Below are 17,293 nucleotides of genomic sequence, written 5' to 3'. Positions count from 1 at the left end.
GCCAGGAAAAAAATGTTCTAGTTTTCCAATTTACATTTGAAGAAGCCAATACTCAGAGGTTAAATCCAAAGTCACACCAGTATTTCTAGATGTTTGCCTCTCAATTCTAAGTCCAGGGCTTTTTTCAACAATGTCCAATAGGGACTTTCCTGGTGGTCTTGGTGGCTCCCAGTGTCGGAGACCTGGTCTGGGAACTAGATCCTGCTTGCCCCACACTGGAACGTGCCATAGATAAGACCCAGTGCAGCCAAATAAAAACAAATTTTAAAAAAATAAAGAAGAAAAAACCCTAGATGTTCAATAAACCACTTGCCTTTGTTGTTGTTGTTGTTGTTGTTGTTGTTCAGTCGCTCAGTGTGTCCGACTCTTTGCGACCCCATGGACTGCAGCACACCAGGCTTCCCTGTCCTTCACTATTGCCCAGAGCTTCCTCAGACTCATGTCCATTGAGTTGGTGATGCCATCCAATCATCTCATCCTCTGTCATCCCTTTCTCCTGCCTTCAGTCTTTCCCAGCATCAGGGTCTTTTCTAATGAGTCAGCTCTTCACATCAGGTGACCAAAGTATTGGAGCTTCATTTTCAGCTTCAGTCCTTCCAATGAATATTCAGGATTGATTTCCTGTAGGATTGGTTTGATCTCCTTGCTGTTCATGGGACTCGCAAGGGTCTTCTCCAACACCACAGTTCAAAAGCATCAATTCTTTGGCAGTTAGCCTTTTTTATGGTCCAACTCTCACATCCATACATGACTACTGGAAAAACCATAGCATTAACTAGACGGACCTTTGTTGGCAAAGTGATGTCTCTGCTTTTTAATACAGTGTCTAGATTGGTCATAGTTTTTCTTCCAAGGAGCAAGCGCCTTTTAATTTCATGGCTGCAGTCACCATCTGCAGTGATTTTGGAGCCTGTATGTTATTTGTCTCATATAGAAATGTTATAATTTATCAAGGGATTCATTTGAATGTGATTCACTTTCAAGGTGATTCTTTCTTTGAAATGTTATTCAGGTTTTCCTTTTCACAGGCAAGCAGATACTCTACTGTCAGTGAAAGGGTGCACGCACAAGTGCAGCAATTCCTGAAAGAAGGTTACTTGAGGGAGGAGCTGGTTCTGGACAACATCCCGAGGCTTCTGAACTGCCTGAGAGATGGCAACGTTGCCATCCGATGGCTGATGCTTCATACAGCGGACTCAGGTAACTGTCAGTTTGGACAGAGCGGTGGCCCACCTGAACAGCCTCTGTGCCAGGCAGGTCCTGTTAGGTGCTTAGGAGTATGAGGACACCTACCTCTCAGGCTCGAGGAGCTTGTCACTGGTCAGACTGGGAAGATCAGACGTCTACCTGTGAAAAAGTGTAGCTGCGGATACAGGTAGAATAAAGCCTTCCCACTTCACCCTTTCAAAGATGTCCATGGCCTAGTCCCTGGGCCCTTCAGGCAGGTTATATTAGGGCAAAGTGGGTTCAAATTGCAGATGGAATTGATGTTACTATAATCAGCTGACCGTCAAGTAAGGAGATTATCCCAGTAGGCCCAGCATAATTACAAGTATCCTTAAATTGGGAAGAGGGAAGTGGAAGAGTCAGAACTAGACAGATGGCATTATGAAAAAGACTCAGTAGGTCCCTGCTGGCTTTCAAGATGGAAAGGGCCATAAGCCAAGGAGTACAGGCAGCTTCTAGATGCTGAAAAAGACCAGGAAACAGTTGCCCTCCGGAGCCTCCAGAAATCACACAGCCCCACTGATACCTTGATTTTAGCCCAGTGAAGCCCAGTCAGATTTCTCACCTCTGGAACTATAAGAGAATAAATTTGTATCATGTTAAGCCACTAAGTTTATGGTAATTTGTTACAGCAGCCATAAGAAGCTAATACAGCTAAAGGGCCAGGCCAGCACCTAAGAACCAGATGTATAAAACAGACAGTTGGTGGGATTTGAGTCCAGAATCCAGAACAGGAGAGAAACATTGCTTGGGATGGAGGAGTAGAGGAAGGCTCTTCACGGAAGGCAGGAGCTGACCAGCCCTTGGTACAATTTCACAGTAAAAAGCAGAAAAAATTCTAGAGTGGAGAAATGACCGAAGAAAGGACAGAAGGAAGGACAGAAAAATGTGGGCCCACTTTGCTGAGGAACTGGCTAGATCAGGGTGCTTAATTAAGATAGATGAGATTTTAATTTTTTCTGGGTCATGGTTAGTCCTGTTTGATACCCTTTTGTCTGTCAAGGGAGTGTCACAGATCATGTAAAACACTTCCACAGAGTCCATAAGCCCACGCTGGTTTACTGGTCCCACTTAGGTTGGACCAACACCTGAGCTTATTCAAATCCAACACAGTTCCTTATATTTGGTATTAATAAATGCTTGATCAATATTAATTACTGATAAGTTCCCTCATCCCGAGTTGTACACTCCTTCGCCTAAGAGTGATGTCATTCAGCAGTCCTGGAAAGCCAAGGCTCTCGTTTTTGTTATTCACTCAGCAGATTTTTGTAGAGCATCTACCCTAGTCCCACTTTCAATACCTCCTTGTTTTTTTCGGGTGAGATTGTCTCTCAGAAAAAAAAAACTATACACTCCAAGTAATCCTGCATCCTCCCTAGGTAACACAGTAGATCCATCTCCCAACCCCTCCGGGCAAGATGCCCTTGACGCGGCCCCTGGCTGCCACCTGTCTCTGCTTCCTGTGAGTGGTCAGCAGTGAGAATAGGAGGTGGACTTCCTCATCCTTCAGCTCTTTGAAAACATGGGGAGTTTCTCGTCAGCCTTCTCTCTTCACACTAGAAATGACCAGCTTCTTAAATCCCTCTCACGAATGCTGCTTTCCAGTTTTATTTTTGTTTTTCATCATTTTGCTTCTTGGCCTAGACCTCTCTCCATTTACCGTTTACTCACGGCGTGAATATCAAGGCCAAAGTTTTTAATCATCTAATGGACTAATCTTTAACTAGTCAAGTTTATGTTTTACTTAAAATCCAGTCCTAATTTGAGAATTGTACTACATTGACTCAGCTTATAATCTTCTTTACCATAAGTCTTACATTCAGAAGCATGTAAACAACTCAAGTCCTCACTTTATCCCATCATAAAGCCAACTGTGGGTTTCTAGTGACTCAGCCTCCTCTTTGTCTTCTGGATGACTGTGCCTAATAGCCATGCCTGTGTTCTGGAAGCCAGTGGTCTCCTGGATTTGTGCCCCTGCCAGGGACCGGCTCAGCTTGCCAGAGTTCAATGCTTTTATCTTCAGCCACATCTATTTTCTATTTTTGAGCTGGCAATTATCTGATCTGATTGCACAAGGTCAGAATTTACCAGAAACAAATGATTTGCCTATCTGGTTGTGAGTCATATGTGGGAAAAGTAACTGCTTATTTAGCTTTTATGCTGTTTTGGTCATGGCATGCAGAAAGGAAGGCGTATTTCTCATATTCCCTCCTGTTAACCCACTGGAGCTAATTGTTCATGTGCAGTGATGTCCCCTTCCAAAAATGAAAGCAAATTAATATCAGATTTCTTGTTGAATTAGAGTTAATATAAAAACAAATGGAACTCCTTACAGGTTGGGTTGGGGTTTTTTTTCCTGTTTTGTTTTTGTTTTTTAAGTTAGGCAAACCTGAAGCTGAAAAATGGTCTGTGTGATCAATATCATCAGTTCCAATATATTTCTTCCTAGGGAGTTCTGGAGAATGCTTGGTAAATCAGAACTCTGCAGTTTCCCATGAAAACTGAGCCCTTCTCCAAGTTGTCATGAGTCTCTTCCTGATGGAGTAACTTGGAAATCAGTATATAAAATAACCTTGCTTAAGCTTCACCATGATTGAAGCACCAAAAACACCCATGATATATGCTTGTAAAGCATGGTCATTCTGTACATGCTGGACATCCTGAGATGCCGGTAGGAGGACTCAGAAAGCCTGAACAAGCACGGTGATACTAGAGCAACTATGAGGGACCTGGTACCTTAATGGCTATGAACTTGCTGTCTATGTTTATTGTCTTAGACACTTTATTTTGACTTTATTTGCAGTCTGAGTAGCTTTTACGTGTAAATATTTTGCCTTATCCTGTTTTTCCTTTTTCTTTCCTGCATAAATAATTGACCCCACAAATCAGTTTCAGCAAATATCATTATTTTTTATTCTATATATTTTTTATTTGAAATGATTTATCTTGGGAACTGATACACTGACCAGGAAATCAAAACATCTGGTGACTTGTGCTGGGTCAGTCACTGCCTAATTTTGTGGCCTTAGCCTAGTAGCCATACACTCTCCAGGTCTAGGTGGTGGGTAATCCAGAAAGCTCTGAGTATCAGTCATGTCTTTACAAAGAGCATGAGAATGGTCTCAGGCCTGGTTCTTCTGGTTTGAAAGTGCCACGTCTTTGTGTGCTGACCCTGCTCCGCTTGTTGTGTCGGTGGTCCCCAAGGACATCCCAAGTTCCATGCTTTACCAGGCTCAGCATGTGTTCTTACGGCTGATTTGTAACAGGAGAAAAATAGAAAGCACAGTCAGCACAGGGCAGCGGCGCCTGGGGTGAAGTCTAGAGGAAACGAGGCACAAGCTTCTAAGAGTTCTCTCCCAGTGGAGTCACACAGGGTACATTTAGTTCCCCTAGCAATGAATTGTGACAGCATGTGTAAAATGTCAACCAGGGAAGCTCATTAGAAACTCTGTGTCCATGGTTTTTATTGGGGGCAGGGGGCGCTCATCAAGACAGCCTCTACCTGGCGGGTACCAAAATTCCAGACTCCGAGCAGGAAAGCAGGTGCATATCATAAAGCACATTGTACAAAGAGTTGAACCGTGGTGGACCATTCTTATCCGTTCTCAAAATGGTGGGAACCCTTTGAAATCCAAATTTCCGAATGCCAGCCAAGAGCCAACCTTGCAAAACAGGCCTTTTTGAAGATGGCGGTCTCAGGCCTGCTGTGTTAAATCTTTTCTGCACACCTGCCCTTATCTGAATGGCAGAGATCAGTGCCTAATACAAAGCAGCTTCAAACAGACAGGACACAGGGGGGCCACCTACTTAGGAAAGAGTGCCAAAAGGCTCAACCCATCATTAGTGCCAAAGGCAGTGACCCTTGGACAGTCGATAATAAACCAACCACAGGATACTTACAAAATTTGGAAACACTATTCTTACTTTGCTTTTTTTCATTCAACAGTATATCACGATGACATTCTATGTCAGATTCAATGTTATATTTAGCAGTTCAATTGTACTTCCTCCAGCTTAGATGTAATATAATTTATTTTACCATCCATCATTGATATACATTTTGCTTATTACTTTTTAAATCCTTAAAAGAAGGGAAATGAAAGTATTTAAGAATCCATCTTCCTTATTATAGGTATTTTCTATGCATTTAGTAAATTGGAAACTCTTTTTTCCCCATGTCTAGCCTGTGACCCAAACAACAAACGCCTTCGTCAAATCAAGGACCAGATTCTAACAGACTCTAGGTACAATCCCAGGATCCTCTTTCAGTTGCTGTTGGATACTGCACAATTTGAGTTTATACTCAAAGAGGTAAAAATACTGAATAAGTAACCACCAAAATCTTTTCTTAATGCTTAAATTTTTTTTTTTGAAATTAGGATTTTGTAACTGTGTGTTTGATTCAAGCTAAAGATTCTAGCTATCGGAGATAATTCTTATTTTTGAAGGACGGGATTAAACATTTAACAGGTATTTAGTCTCTACTGTCATTTAGGGATACAGTGATGGGGAAAAAATGTCGCAGATTATGGAGGTTACAGTATAATGAGGAATGTGGATAGTAAACAGAGGATTACACAAATGAAAATGTAAATAAAAGCTGAGGTGTATGCTCTAAAGGAGAGGAACATAGTTCTCCACCTAAAACAAAGGACCTGTCCTAGCTTTCATGACTTCCCTGAGAAGGGCAGCAGGAGCTTTTGAAGGAAGCTGAGAAAGGGACCTGCCAGAGTTAGCTAAGACAAAGGTGGGGAGCATGATGGAGAACATTGCACAGGGAGGGCGGACTTTGTCTCAGTCCTCTTGGGTAGAGAAGAGCCTGGCCGGTTCAAAGGCCTGAAAGATCGGCTGTCTGGAGGGGAGAGAATATAACAGAAAGGTGTTAGGAAGCGAGGTTGACAGGTGGGCAGGAGCCAGCCTGTGCTGGGCCTTGCAGGATATTAGTCTTCATCTTACAAGCCATGAAAACCTATTGGAAAGGCCTAAATAAGGTGGTAGTTTGCATTTAAACAAGGTTGACCTAAGGACTTTAAGGGATTTGTGTTCACAAAAGGAAATTCTGTGCTGGTTTTACTCCTTAAAAAGGCTCCATGGGCATAATTGGGCTTCCCTGGTGGCTCAGATGATAAAGAATCTGCAATGCAGGAGACCTGGGTTCGATCCCTGGGTTGGGAAGATCCCCTGAAAGAGGGCATGGCAATCCATTCCAGTATTCTTGCCTGGAGAGTCAGAGGGGCCTGATGGGCTACAGTCCATGGGGTTGCAAACAGTCAGACATGACTGAGCGACTAAGCACAGCACATGGGCGTGATAAAAATGGCGGACACCTGGGGATGTTCAGGTTCTACAGAAACTTTGGGGGTTTGGATCAGGTGGCCTCTGGAACTGGCCGCAGACCTTGAAGCTCATTCAGAACCAACACTCACTTTGCCTTAATTAGTCTGAGAGCTACCTTCTGAGAGATGGTCTAGCTTTTTTATCCCCCAGTTTGTATAAAGTAGTGATGCTTAAGAGATGGCATCAGAACGATGTTGATTTTAGGTACCTATTTTTATATAAACTGGGTTTGACTCAGGCTTTCTTAGTAAACTGCGTAAGCTGGATTTTCTCTGAAAATCAGTAAATCTCGTCTGTCTCTTCAACAGATGTTCAAGCAAATGCTTTCAGAAAAGCAGGCCAAATGGGAGCATTACAAGAAGGAGGGCTCAGAGCGGATGACGGAGCTTGCTGATGTCTTTTCAGGAGTCAAACCCCTAACCAGAGTGGAGAAAAATGGTAATTGCTGGAGAGGAAACATAAGTGTATTTGAAATGTGTACACAGTTTATTAGAAACCAGCAGAGTAAAAAGTCATTATTGTATTGTCACTGTGTGCTGTGATGTTGCTGATGAAGATCAGAAGTTTAGTTTTGGCTGCCCTAGCCTTGTGCTCCCTTGGGAAATCTCATGTTCTCTCTCAACTTCAGGTTTCTTACATATGAAATAAGAAATTGAGGGTTAAATTGGAGCTTCATATACTCTGGTTCAGAAATAGTATTTTATAGAGTCATAATCCTCCACCTACCACCACAGTGTACAAAGCTAGTGCCTTTAGTGTGTCATTTTATGTGCATTGGGGGACGTAATAACTTTCATCATCTCTTAGAAGGATACTTCTCCCAAGAATATTAAGAACCACTAAACAGATGATACCTAGGAGTCTTGCGTGCCTGTCCTGTTTGGTTCTTCTTCACCGATGCACCTGCCATCTAGTGGCACAAGAGGGGACATGCAGACTGTTTTGAAACACTGTGTGTGTCTATGTGTGTCTGTGTGTGTGTGTCCCAGTCCCTCAGTCTTTGCAGCCCCATGGACTGTGGCCTGCCAGGCTCCTCTATCCATGGGATTTCCCAGGAAAGAATGCTGGAATGGGTTGCCATTTCCTACTCCAGGGGATCTTTCTGACTCAGGGATTGAACCTGTGTCTCCTGCATTGGCAGGTGGGTTCTTTACCATTGTGCCACCTGAGAAGCCCAACATAGCCACAGCTTAAGTTTTGCTTTGGCAATTTTGATCTTGCTTTTTTAGGAAATTATAACTATAGGAAAATTGTGGTATCACTTCAAACTTTTGTATAGATAGGATCCTTTCACATTGCCCCTGAAAGACCATTCTGAGTTTTAAGGTGACAAATTAAACTATTTTTTATGAGACTTGATATTTGTTTTAACTGTCAAATTTATTTCTGATAAAGTTAATTATACAGTAGAATTGGTTACTAGTATAGATTTTTATTAAAAAATGTAACTGCTGTTCATAGTATAAACTTGTGATTACTGTATTTGGCTCTTGTTGATTTATTTGATGCTGAATGGTTGATCCAAAATATATTTCCAAATTATGTTATTATTCCTACTGAAGCTTCCCTGGTCACTCAGATGGTAAAGAATCTGCCTGCAGTGCAGGAGACCTGGCTTTGATCCCTGGGTCAGGAAGATCCCAAGGAGCAGGAAATGGCAACTGACTCCAGTATTCTTCCCTGAAAAACTTTATGGACAGAGAAGCCTAGCAGGCTACAGTCCATGGGGTCACGAAGATTGAGCAACCGAGTTCACACACACACAAGTTGTTTCAAGCTGTCTGCAGGTCCCCTCTTGTGCCACTAGATGGCAGGTGTGTCAGTTAAGAACCAACCAGGTTTGGAACACAAGACTCTTAGATACCATCTATGTTAGTGGTTATTAATATTCTTGGGAGAAGTAGACGTCTGAGAAGATCATGAAAGTTATTCCCTCCTATTGAAAAAAGTTGACCAGTTTTTGATGATATGATATAAATTGGCAACAGGTTTCAGAGATCACCCTATTGTCTCTTAAAAAAACAAAGAACCTCCAGTACTAATCTAACCAGATAAGTTGTCTAAAATCAGGCACATTTATCTCTATTCTAGTCTCTTAGGTTCTTATAAATATAAGCATTGTTTCAAAGATCATTCTAAACAATATACTGTACTTTTTCTAGCTGTATAGCCAGAAAGGAAGTACTTTCACAAATATTTCTCGTTTGATCCTTATAACCCTGTGAGATAAACATCTTTGTCCTTATTTTATATATACAGAGACCAAAGCTTTAAAAATCACTAGCCAAAGGTAACAAAAGTACGAAGCCTGGATCTCAGCCATCAGCTCAGACTCCGAATTCTTTGTTCTTTCTTCTACAGCATAGCTGTCCTTTGGTCCTACCAAAAAAAAATCTTTAAAATTATAAGTAGTTTTCTTCATGTCAGTTTTTTTTTTATTGGAGTGTAATTTCTTTACAATGTTGTATCAGTTTATGCTATCAGTTCAGTCACTCAGTCGTGTCTGACTCTTTTCAACCCCATGAATCGCAGCACACCAGGCCTCCCTGTCCATCACCAACTCCTGGAGTTTACCCAAACTCATGTCCATCGAGTTGGTGGATGCCATCCAGCTGTCTCATCCTCTGTCGTCCCCTTCTCCTCCTGCCCCCAATCCTTCCCAGCATCAGGGTCTTTTCCAATGAGTCAACTCTTTTTGTGAGGTAGCCAAAGTACTGGAGTTTCAGCTTCAACATCAGCCCTTCCAATGAACACCCAGGGACTGATCTCCTTTAGGATGGACTGGTTGGATCTTCTTGCAGTCCAAGGGACTCTCAAGAGTCTTCAACACCACAGTTCAAAAGCATCAACTCTTCGGCGCTCAGCCTTCTTCAAAGTCCAACTCTCACATCCATACATGACTACTGGAAAAACCATAGCCTTGACTAGATGGACCTTTGTTGGCAAAGTAATGTCTCTGCTTTTTAATATGCTATCTATGTTGGTCATAACTTTGCTTCCAAGGAGTAAGTGTCTTTTAATTTCATGGCTACAATCACCATCTGCAGTGATTTTGGAGCCCCAAAAAATAAAGTCTGACACTGTTTCCACTGTTTCCCCATCTATTTCCCATGAAGTGATGGGACCAGTTGCCATGATCTTAGTTTTCTGAATTTTGAGCTTTAAGCCAACTTTTTCACTCTCCTCTTTCACTTTCATCAAGAGGCTCTTTAGTTCTTCTTCATTTTCTGCCATAAGGGTGGTGTCATCTGCATACCTGAGGTTATTGATATTTCTCCTGGCAATCTTGATTTCCAGCTTGTGCTTCTTCCAGCCCAGCATTTCTCATGATGTGCTCTGCATATAAGATCAATAAGCAGGGTGACATTATATAGCCTTGACGTACTCCTTTTCCTATTTACCACAAAGTGAATCAGCTGTATGTGTCTCTATATCCCCTCCCTCTGTAACCTCCCTTCCACCCTATGTCAATTCTTTTTTTTTTTTTTTAATACTTTTATTTACTTATTTTTGACTGTGCTGGGTCTTCGTTGCTGCACAGGCTTTTCTCTAGTTTTGTGAGTGGAGGCTACTTTCTAGTAGCTGTGGCGCATGGGCTTAGTTACTCAGTATGTGGGATCTTCCCGGATCAAGGATCAAACCCGTGTCTCCAGCACTGGCAGGTGAATTTTTAACCACAGAGCCACCAGGGAACCCAGATGTCAGTTCTTAAAATAACTTATATTATAAGCTTTTAAGTGCTTTTATTAAAGTGAAATCATCCCATTGATGACACACAAAAAAAACCTTTAGCTAATTAAGTTGGTGAGATGAGAAGAGCAAAGCCTTTGACTCTGAACAGTTTACACACCCTGCTCTTCCACTAAGTGACTCTAAGGCACAGAGGCTCTTAATATCTCCAGGTATCAGCATTCTTACCTGAGAAACGGCTTTTAATTCCACTCCATAGATTTTTGTGAAGGTTAGATGAAACGAAGCTTAACGTGCTGTTGCCCTTTTGCCCCAGAGCTTCTGCTGTGTCTGTCTTTTCATCTAGGGACAAATAATCCCTCTCCCCACTCTGCCCCTGCAGACCTTCACCCATCCTCCCAACTCTGCGACAATCCTTCAGTTCCTCCCTGACTCCTCCCCTCCCCCACTGCCATCTTTGCACACGTCAGTTTACATGTGCTCAGGCTTTTAAACCCTTTCTGCCAGGTGTTATAAACTCTTTGTGTAGAAGGTTTCATCACCTGTACTAGGTCACATGCCCCAGACATTTTTGTTGTTACAATTTGGCAAATTCCTGAGAACAATTGATAGATACATAGTAAAAGCTTTGTAAGAACTGAACTTGTAAAAGATTATTAAAATCATAGCCACTGCTACAGGTGTTCTGGGATTTCAGTAGTCTTTTTTTTGTTTCTGTATTAATAGAAAATCTTCAAGCTTGGTTCAGAGAGATTTCAAAACAAATATTATCTTTAAATTATGATGATTCTACCGCCGCGGGCAGAAAAACTGTGCAGCTAATACAGGCTTTGGAAGAGGTAAGGAAAGTCTTTAAATGACAGTTCTTGGATCATGAACCATACTTTTGACCTACACAGCAGTCCTGGAAACATATTTAAGAGACTATTTCATCAGAAGTAAAAGCAATGTAAGTGAATATGTTCACTGTGATATTATATTCCAGTGTCATAAAATTGGGAAAATAACTAAATGATAACAATAAAGAGAATGATAGTGGAATTTATGATATTTCAACTTGCAGAAACATGTAGTTTTGAAAAAATAATCATGAAGACAGTATAGAGACATTGGAAAAACTATGATAAGGAGGTAAAAGCAAAAGCAGATTTCCATTATATGCACCATTTTTAGGTTTGTAAAACATGTGTGCCTTGGGGGAAAACCTAGAAAAAGATACACAAAAATAAAAATAGTTGTATAATGATCATATGCTTAAAAATGATGTGTTTTCTTTTCTGGAAAAGCAAAGTTTGCTTTTTATCTACTGAAAAATGATTGTCGAAAGAGGATCTTACCTCCACACTCTTAAAGCTTGTATGTCTAACCAGGAAAATAAACAAAAGCATCAGAACAATAAACATATACTCTATTATCTAAAAAAAAAAAAAATCCATCCTCACCTGGAACCCTATCCAATTGATATGTATGCATTAATCCTTTTCTTATAAGCTCTTTCTTATTTTTGCAAGGGTTTTAGGATGGCCACCATTACGGCAGCACAGTATAATGCTCCATTGTTAGCATGCCAGTTTCCATAACCATTCTGGAACAATTGCTCACTTGTGCTGTTTCTATTTTGGTTGTTTTTGGGTTTTCTAGTCGATAGTACAACTATAAACAACTTTATAAATCTGGGGTGCTTTTTCTCTTTTACATTATTTCTTTTGGCATGTAGCCATACCTGTTGAATTGTACACTTTAAAATGTCAGAACACTGTGGAATCATTATTTATTAAAGAGTTCATCAAAAGAACTTAAAAATGTACAAGTACCCACTCCTTGGTTGTGACATGACTTAATTTGTTTTTTAGCAAGCCAGCAAATCAGCAGAATTAGAATTTTCCAATATATATTTATTGATATTGAAGTGGAAAATGGGAGTATTTGCTTACTATGTTATATATGTATGGAATAAGAAATAGTGGAACATTTTCTTTCTAGAAATATATGCATTGTTTTCTGACTTGGCTTGTACATTTCTGAAATTATAATTTGAAATTAAAATTTTGCCAAGAATGTTAGTTAAGTAGTGTGCTTTATTTGAAGTGTTTTCAAAGCAAAATGAACACCATGCAGGCCATTCAGAATTTTAAAATCCGGTGTGTTTATGCACCTCAGGTTCAAGAATTTCACCAGTTGGAATCAAATCTGCAAGTGTGTCAGTTTCTTGCTGATACTCGCAAGTTTCTCCACCAAATGATCCGAACCATTAACATCAAAGAGGAGGTCCTGATCACAATGCAGATCATTGGGGACCTTTCTTTTGCTTGGCAGTTAATTGACAGGTAATGTGAACAACCTGGCATTAGTCCTTGATGGAAGCCACTGTGAACATCATCTTACCACTGATATCTTTTTGCAGTTTCACATCTATCATGCAGGAGAGCATAAGAGTGAACCCATCCATGGTCACTAAACTCAGAGCTACATTCCTCAAGGTAAGCAAGTAACAGTAAGATCACATTTGCAGTTTCCGAGCAAGCACTGACCTTCATTTTTACCTCATTCATTAATTCAGTCCAAGATCTCATCCTTTTAGAAAGTTGGACAATTTTAAGTATTTTTATAGACTGGAAACTTCTAGCAAATTTTTCATGAGAATGTAGTTGTCAAAAGATGTGAGAAATAAGGTTTAAATTCATAATAGATGTTGGAATGTCTTACAAAAATTGTTTTTAATGAAGAAATTGATTTTTTATGTTTTACCAATATACTAAAAATAAAAATGTACATCCTTTATTCCCTAGACATGAATAAAATCCTTTTACTTACTCACTTAAAAAAATTCTTGTTAAACTTCTGCTATATTCTAGGATCTCCTCTGAAGATTAGGGAAGGGACTTCCTTGGTGATTCAGTGGTTAAGACTCCAAGCTTCCAATGCAGGGGACATGGGTTCCATCCCTGGTCAGGGAACTAAGATCTCACATGCCACGTGGTTCAGCCAAGAAATAAAAAATAAAAAGGTTAGGTAATAATGGTGAACAAAACAGGCATGGATTGACCCTTCTCTCAAGGTAATTTCATTTAGTGATAAATGAACAAATAATTTACTCAGTGTCTTCTGATGAAATTACCATATATATCAAGTCTGAGGAACACTTCCATATTTTAACATTTCTGTAACTGAGATGGGTTGTAGATGATGGCATATCATAGTTTAGTTGTCAGCATGCGTTTTTCCTTTTTTTTTTGAGCAGTGCATCAAATAATGACACTTCTTACAAGCCATGTCACCTTAGATTAGACTCAATGCAGTAGTTAATCAATCAGAATGCCTGATCTCCATAGAGAAGTAGCTGCCTTCTGTGGCTCAGTGGCTCAAACTTGAGTCTGCAGAAGAATCACCTGGAAGACGTGTCATAGCCCAGATGGCCGGGCCTCACCCCCGGAGTTTGTGATGAAGTAAACCTACATAGGGCTCGAGAATCAGCATCTCTAACAAGATCTCAGGTGATGCTGATGGTGCTGGTCCAGCGACCACAACTTGAGAACCCCTGCCATAGCAGATAACTGTCATTTTACAACATTATATCCATGTCAGAAACTGAACTGATGAAGTTCAGTCATTGTTGCTGTCTTTTGAGCAGAGCCTAGGAGCTTCATTGTATGTTACTGCTTCTAGAAAGAGAGATTTCTAGGACTTTTTGAAACAGAGAAACAGTCGTGTCTTATTTTCCTTCCAGCTTGCCTCTGCCCTTGACCTGCCCCTTCTCCGTATTAATCAAGCAAATAGCCCTGACCTTCTCAGCGTGTCTCAATATTATTCTGGTGAATTGGTGTCCTATGTGAGAAAGGTAAGAAATGCATCAAGGTGGTACTTATTTTAATGGCAAACTAACTGCTATTTTAAATACAAATGATGTGCTTGGGGCCCTGAGAAAAAGTACACCTGTTATTCCTTTCCCTTACTCCTTTTTTTTTTGAAATGTACTTAATTTATGAAGTATTAGCTTCAAATGTACAGCAAAGTGATTCCATTATACATATATATATAGGTTATTACAAGACCATGCTCTGTAGTAGATCCTTGTTGTTTATCTGTTGTATACATAATAGTTGTATGTACTTTTCCTTAATTCTTAATTTGATTCCAGAAATTTTCAATACCTGAAAATAAATTTATTCTTACTGGTACTGTGGGTGTGCAGATATGTTTTTACTTTCAAAGAACTTTTATACTTATTTTTTAAATAAGGTGTAGAGATTGAGAAACATAGATCTTGTTCGCTTCTTCAAAGTTATAGTTGGTATCTGTGACTAATTGGAACTTACACTTTTCAGGAAAATTTTGGTCCTTGTTTCAGTAACTTATGGTATAACTTAGAGCCACACAGGCCTGGATTCAGAACTGTCCTGTGTCACGTAGTAGCTGAGGGCTCTACAGCCATGTTACTTAACATCTCTGAATCTCAGCTTTTGAAAAATTTATGATGTGGGAATGATGCATCTTTTACAGCATTTCTATGAGAGTTAGCTTTATCTCCTGTGAGCATTCGTGTTTGAAGGAACGTAGCCCTGTGCCTGGGAGCAGTTACTAAAATAATGCTTGTGAGAGGCCCCCAGCATCCTTTCCTGCAGATGAAGGGCGTTTTTTTTTTAATACATGGACACCCTTTTTACTGTTGTCCTAGCATCTGTCAACTAAGAGAGAGCAAATAGGAGGTTCACTTGTTTTTCCTCTTTTCCCTTTCACTAAAGGTGTTGCAGATTATTCCAGAAAGCATGTTTACTTCCCTTCTAAAGATCATAAAGCTTCAGACCCACGATATCATTGAAGTGCCCACCCGGTTGGACAAAGACAAGCTGAGGGACTACGCTCAGCTCGGCCCACGATATGAGGTGGCGTGTCCCTTTAACATCTGCCTTTTGATTTTTAACCCCCAAAACCATGAAATAGCACAACTCTGTGTTGCCTGCCGTATCCCTAAGACCCCCGGATCAGTTCTGATTTACTTTTCTACATGCTCAATGATAAGCAGGTTTTGTTATTTTAGTGCAATCTTGCCTTCATTCTTTACAATGTTCTGGCATCATTCAAGGCCTCACCTGCCTGAATGTTCTCAGAGGGAGTGGAACTCAGTTGGTCACTTTTCTTTTAAACAATCTTGGTTCATGAATCAGTGGTTCAAAATAATCCATATTCCATGAACAAAGTAATCCATATTCCATAAACCACTTCAAACAGGCAGATATTTAAGGCCATTCAACAATTAAGCAGTCTCAGAAGTAGTTCTTCCCAAATGCCTCTGCTTTTCTTTCTCCCTGAACTTAGAGACCTGAAAAATGAAATCAAGTAAAATTTGAAAATGTGATGACCAGCATCAATTTCACATCCTCTGACACAACTCCAGAAGTTACACTAGGCATTGAGGTCATCAAGCTCAGAATTTCCACATTGATTCTAACTCAAGAATATAGCCTCAGTCAACCTTTTCAGTGTCTCCCGGCGTTGTTTGAAAAGAATGTGGACTGCAGTAAAAGGGAGATTACCTTTTCAGTGTCTCCATGAGCCTTTTGATTTTGGAAGGTATCATCTATATCACTGAGTTCTGCTTCCATCTAATGTGTGAAATACTGAGGCCCAAAGAAGGGGAAATGATTGACCAAAGGGTAAAGAATGATTGAACATCTTCTGACTCAGTCACCCGGTAGGTCTGACAGTGGTCAACACCACAGAGCCTCATTTCTGACCAGGACATGTACACACAGGTGCCTTCAAGCTACATGCTTGTTCTCTTGGCTTTGCCCTTTCAGAACTATTACCAATTATTTTAGCTTCCCATAGAAGTGATGGGTCTTTTATGAGAAGTACTTCATTAACCTCTTTTTCTTTGTTGAAGGTTGCCAAGCTTACTCATGCTATTTCCATTTTTACTGAAGGCATCTTAATGATGAAGACAACTTTGGTCGGCATCATCAAGGTAATGATCTTAATGCTGGTCTCTGGCCTGGTAGTAAGCCGCTCTGTCATTTGGATTTTTGCGGAATTTGTCCTATGGGGGTAGTGTCATCATCTTATGCCCCTCGCTATTTCACATGCAGTGTTTGATTTTCCTTTTACTCACTTATGAACAGAGAAAGAGAAAGCATTATTATCCTCATTTTTCATAATACCCAGGAATTCCTAAACTCTTAAGAAAAAAATTTTTATTGAATTTTTGTAATAACAAAACAAAATAATTCAATTCCCTTAGGCAGAGTAGCTTGCTTACTTGATCACTTAATGTCTCTTTCCTCCTTGCCTGCAACCTTTCTTTCTCTTTAATGTTTTTATACCGCACCCCAGGTGCAAAGAGCTGAGATCATGGTAAACCTCTGACCATAGGCCATTGCCATCACCAGTACATGCAAGCTCCTCTCTAATTTTTTTCTTTCTCGTCTCCTGGATACCCACCACCAGACCCCATAGCACCCACTCTGTTTGATTTCTGTCCATAAACATGCAAGTCTCCTTATTTTTAGCAAGTAGTATTATTTTATGTGTGCACACTTTTGATTTCTCTAAATCATATTCTGCTCCAAAGCCTCATTTTTTTTTCTAACATTTCTCACTAGTTGTTGCTTTCAGAATTTATTTATGTTGTCATGAGGTGGTTGGTTACTTCTTACTGCTACAGAGAATTCCACATTTTACTTAGCTATTTCCCAGGACACAGACACCCATGCTGCTCATTTTCATACCTGTGCTTCCTGTTATCATCAGCAATGTCAAGATGAGCATCTCTGAGCATGTCCCCACGTAGGCCTGTGCAAGAATTGCTCTGAAGTCTGCCTGCCTAGGAGTGGGTCAGAGTCTTAGGGCACATTTGTACTTAATTTGTCTCAATACAGCCAGATTGCCTCCTCACATGACTTGTTTCCTGTGTATCTACCCCGATTTTGGCCAATACTAGCCATGATCCACTTCCTAATTTTTGTTCTCCAAATGGGTCTAAAGTGATATATCATTTCTGTTTTATTATAATTTGTAATCCTAAGATGACTAGTGATGCACC

General features: G+C 40.3%; 1 protein-coding gene across 4 annotated transcripts in view; it reads left to right on the top strand.

Moving 5' to 3' along the window:
• The window catches only part of WASHC5 (WASH complex subunit 5), a 54,249-nt gene that overhangs the window by 14,251 nt on the left and 22,705 nt on the right, over positions 1–17,293 (top strand). For all 4 annotated transcript variants that reach the window (XM_081498997.1, XM_081498998.1, XM_081498999.1 and 1 more), the window contains 9 exons: positions 1,029–1,200; positions 5,411–5,538; positions 6,873–7,002; positions 10,981–11,093; positions 12,415–12,581; positions 12,659–12,734; positions 13,982–14,092; positions 14,997–15,137; positions 16,139–16,219. In XM_081498997.1, coding sequence (XP_081355123.1) covers positions 1,029–1,200; positions 5,411–5,538; positions 6,873–7,002; positions 10,981–11,093; positions 12,415–12,581; positions 12,659–12,734; positions 13,982–14,092; positions 14,997–15,137; positions 16,139–16,219 — 1,119 coding nt within the window. The remainder of the gene's footprint in view (positions 1–1,028; positions 1,201–5,410; positions 5,539–6,872; positions 7,003–10,980; positions 11,094–12,414; positions 12,582–12,658; positions 12,735–13,981; positions 14,093–14,996; positions 15,138–16,138; positions 16,220–17,293) is intronic.

This window comes from Giraffa tippelskirchi, chromosome 6 (assembly GCF_054371585.1).
Source record: "Giraffa tippelskirchi isolate mGirTip1 chromosome 6, T2T-mGirTip1v1.2.pri, whole genome shotgun sequence".
In the NCBI taxonomy this organism is placed as follows: Eukaryota; Metazoa; Chordata; class Mammalia; order Artiodactyla; family Giraffidae; genus Giraffa; species Giraffa tippelskirchi.
Note: the sequence above shows the minus strand (reverse complement) of the source record. Positions and strands in the feature narration are given on the sequence as shown.